Raw genomic sequence first — 3685 nt, 5'->3', positions numbered from 1 at the left:
AGCGCCAGTTTGAATTGGCAGGACCATATATCATAATGGCTTTCTGGGGTGAACCCCCACCACCCCACCCCCCCTCCCGTCCGTGTGCGGCCACTAGTGAATCTGTCAAAGCAGACTGATCTGTCTGAAACCTCTCCACTCCACAGCATGCAGACTTTTATTGTTGGTCCTTATACCGTTTCCACTGAAGTGTCTCTGAAACTGATCAGCATCATTTCCATGTTCCAGCATTGCATATAAAAATACTGGTATTTGAATGATACCAGTGGCATCTCTATTATTAACTGTAATGAATCACCCGAGCCACTGGTGTGGATCAAACACAAGCCTGAATTTATTAAAGCATGACAAGGCTTTAAGTCCTGTAACTGAACACACAAACACAGTTGCTCTCATATTTGTGCTCATTTATTCTTACTAATTTGTTTTCTGGTGAAAAAAAAAAGAAATACTGCTCTAAGAAAATGGAACTGATTGGAGAACATTTATCTCTGATTTAAAATGGTGTAACCAAAGAGTGAAAGTGGTTTTTTAAATGAGATTTCTAAAAGGACTGTTGCTTCAGTAAATATATTTTGTTTTCCTTATATTGCCTTATGCATCTACTTATTGTTAGAATTTGTTTTCCTTATATTGCCTTATGCATTTAACATCTACTTATTGTTAGAGCCAATTGCTGAATGAACATGAACATGTTCATCTCTGGTTATAAATGATGTACCAGCTGTAACATTGTGCTTTGTGTTGTCTCCTCAGCTGTCCAGGGTACCAGTGGAGGCCTGTGGTCAGTACACAACCTGCAGTGAATGCCTTGGCTCAGGAGATCCCCACTGTGGCTGGTGTGTGCTTCACAACATGTAAGTGCTGCTGTTCTACATACAATATTTGTCCATGTGACTCCAAGCAATTAAAAAAAAGAGAACTATTTTGTTTCCTTGCTGCCTCCCCAACAGTAAACAGACAGTTTGGGGTCTGTGCTGCGTCTGGGTTTCAAGTCTCTTCTGTGTCTTTGACGCCTGGCCCAGTGCCCAGTCCTCTATCTCGTGCAGTATTTCAGTATTCAGGGGCTCCTAAACACAAGTCAGGTCACGTCTCAGGTTGCTGTCCCGGGACTCGGCCTTGTGCCAGAACCCCCTTTAGATCCATTACCAGACCCAACTAGTGGCATTGTTTACCAGCCCTGTAACCAAAGCCTGGTGAGAGCACAGATGCTGGAGGGCAGTGCCAGGACTCTGAGGGGCAGAGCTCCACCAACCTCAGCCCTTGACACTGACAAGAGTGACTTGAGTGAAATTTGAAATGAGATGACAAAAAAAAACAAACTCACCATCTAATGCAGTAACATTTCTAACATACTTTACTGCTGTTTCCTTTGAGTCTAACGTTGCTTCTCCCTCAACTTTTGTATTGCAGACCCAGGTATAAACCTATGCTGCTATACTGCACTGACTATGCAAACACTATGCATCCATTGGCCATATGGTAGATCCTGCAAAGCTGTGCATTTGTTTAATTAAAAATAATTTGTCCAGAGAATAAGCAGAAGGATCATCACTTTAAAAAAACAGTAAATTAGGGACAACCAATGAGCATTCATTTGCCAGCTGGAATGCACTTACAATTTGAATCCTAAGTGTCCGCAAGTTTGTGTGTATGTGTGTGTCTGTGCACATATACACACAAACCCATTAACACCCTGGACATCTTCCCAGTCACAGCAAATGGTTGGTCACAGATTGGCCTGTCACACTCAGTCTGATAGAATCGGCTCACCTCAGCACAACCGTCGCTCTGCTCAAACACACACCTGTGCATTCACACACAAATGCAAACACACACACACACACAAAGCACTCTTGCTAGAGATTTCGTGTCAAGTCACCAAAGTAAGAGTGAGCGTGGAGAGGAGAAATAACCAACACGCTGCTTTAGCTGCTTTATGTGTCAATGTGAGGAGAAATAACCAACACGCTGCTTTATGTGTCAATGGAACAGCATAAAGGGAGGTTACAGGAGTGTGTGTGTGTGTGTGTGTATGTGTGTGTGAAGGACAGAAAGGTTATGAGCAGGTTTGCATATGCTCACACCTCCTGTCAGCTGGACACAGTTTTCTGCTCCTTCCACCTCCTGGCACAGGACGGCCCTCTCCAAATGCAGGAGCCAGTGTGACTGATGGAGCACAGGTTGATAATCTTTTCCCAAACTCCCCCTCTACTCCCCCCCACCCTCTCACCCTCTCTTCTCATTGCTCTGTAGTCCCCAGCCTGTGAAATCTTAACAGGGTCACGGTGTAATTGAACTCCCCCTGAGCGCCACATCTACCAGCAGACTTTTCAGCCCTTCCATAATCACACTCTGTTTGTCTACTTCTTGTCCTTCTGTTGACCACCTGACATCTCAGTCTGATGCTTTAGCAACCTTTTTTCCTCCTTTCTCTTTAATATTTGTTTAAGTTTTATGTTTTTATCAGATGTCCTTGATAATACAGTATGTGTTCTTAAGCTACATAAACATTTTTATACTGTATACACCTTAAATACAATGTCTACAGTATTTTCTCTGGTCTCGAGGTTAATACGTGATCAATAAGCTACATTAGTGGAGCAGTTGAACTTTTCCCAAACAAACGCCCTAAACCAGAAAAAGTAGGTCAAAAAAAATGAGATATGGGTGAAAAAAACAACAACCCTTGAGACAAATGACCGAACATAGTGGAAAAGTATCATGAACTGAATAACCTTCCAATCTAAAAGAGGATTTTAAAGATTACCAAACAGGTAGGTCAACGTAGAAAAATAAAGAAAATCTTAAATACTTTTGTAATTACAAAAATACTAATATAATATTACAGTGATAAATAATAGTCACAAAAATTCACTGCAGTGTTTACAATTGACACAACCTCTTCATCTTTCAAATACTTAATGAGGAGGGGGACGAGGGGGAGAGGCTGACGTTTTGGCTGCTCCTCAGAATGTTCTTCCAGATTGTTTGTTGTTCCCAATCAACCTTGAAATCACCTTTCTGCTCACAGAGCAATCAAATTCTCAACCCACAACCACACCCTACCCCATCCTGTCTACCCCCAAATTCTCTTAACTTATTATAAATCCCTCACTTCTCCGTTCGCCTCTCATCAGCATCACCTTTATTTACTCTATGGATTGTTGAGAGGAGCTGTTGTTAAAGAGAACACCAGAGGAGGAGGAGGCCAATCAATAACACAGGGAGAAGTCAACACAAGTGGATGAGCTGTGTGTGTGTGTGTGCACGTGCAGTGGTAGTCGTTGTCCTTCACAAACACTTTAATAAAAACAAGTGGCTGCATTAGTCAGCTGAGGGTCTGACTTCAAACATGCGTGTTTGTCGTCTGTTTATAGACAGAGGCTCTGGGTGTTTTTTCTAAACTGTCGGAGGTGAAACACGGGGCCCATATGTCCCTGCTGTCAGTCCAGTCATTTTTCAAGTAGACCTGCCTCTCCTGTCATCCAAACTGTCCTGAACTATTAAAGCAAAGACCGGTGCTCTCCTCTGCTGATATGTATGACTTATGCTAATGTCTGTCTGGCTCAGCAGGCGAGATTCTCCATGCACATCATCTCGTCCTTCTCATCATTTCCCTTTTCTTTCCAGTACTTTACCACTGAAACTGAATGTCACGCTGTGTCGTTCACAGCCTCCAGAA

At 42.7% G+C, this 3685-nt stretch overlaps 1 protein-coding gene across 1 annotated transcript in view; it reads left to right on the top strand.

Annotated features, from left to right (window-relative positions):
- The window catches only part of plxna4 (plexin A4), a 208526-nt gene that overhangs the window by 141128 nt on the left and 63713 nt on the right, over positions 1 to 3685 (top strand). The window contains exon 5 of the mRNA XM_008315637.3: positions 757 to 857. Within this exon, the coding sequence (XP_008313859.1) occupies positions 757 to 857 (101 nt within the window). The remainder of the gene's footprint in view (positions 1 to 756; positions 858 to 3685) is intronic.

Source organism: Cynoglossus semilaevis, chromosome 8 (genome assembly GCF_000523025.1).
Source record: "Cynoglossus semilaevis isolate Cse_v1.0 chromosome 8, Cse_v1.0, whole genome shotgun sequence".
Taxonomy (NCBI): Eukaryota; Metazoa; Chordata; class Actinopteri; order Pleuronectiformes; family Cynoglossidae; genus Cynoglossus; species Cynoglossus semilaevis.
This window is presented reverse-complemented; position numbering and strand designations above follow the sequence as displayed.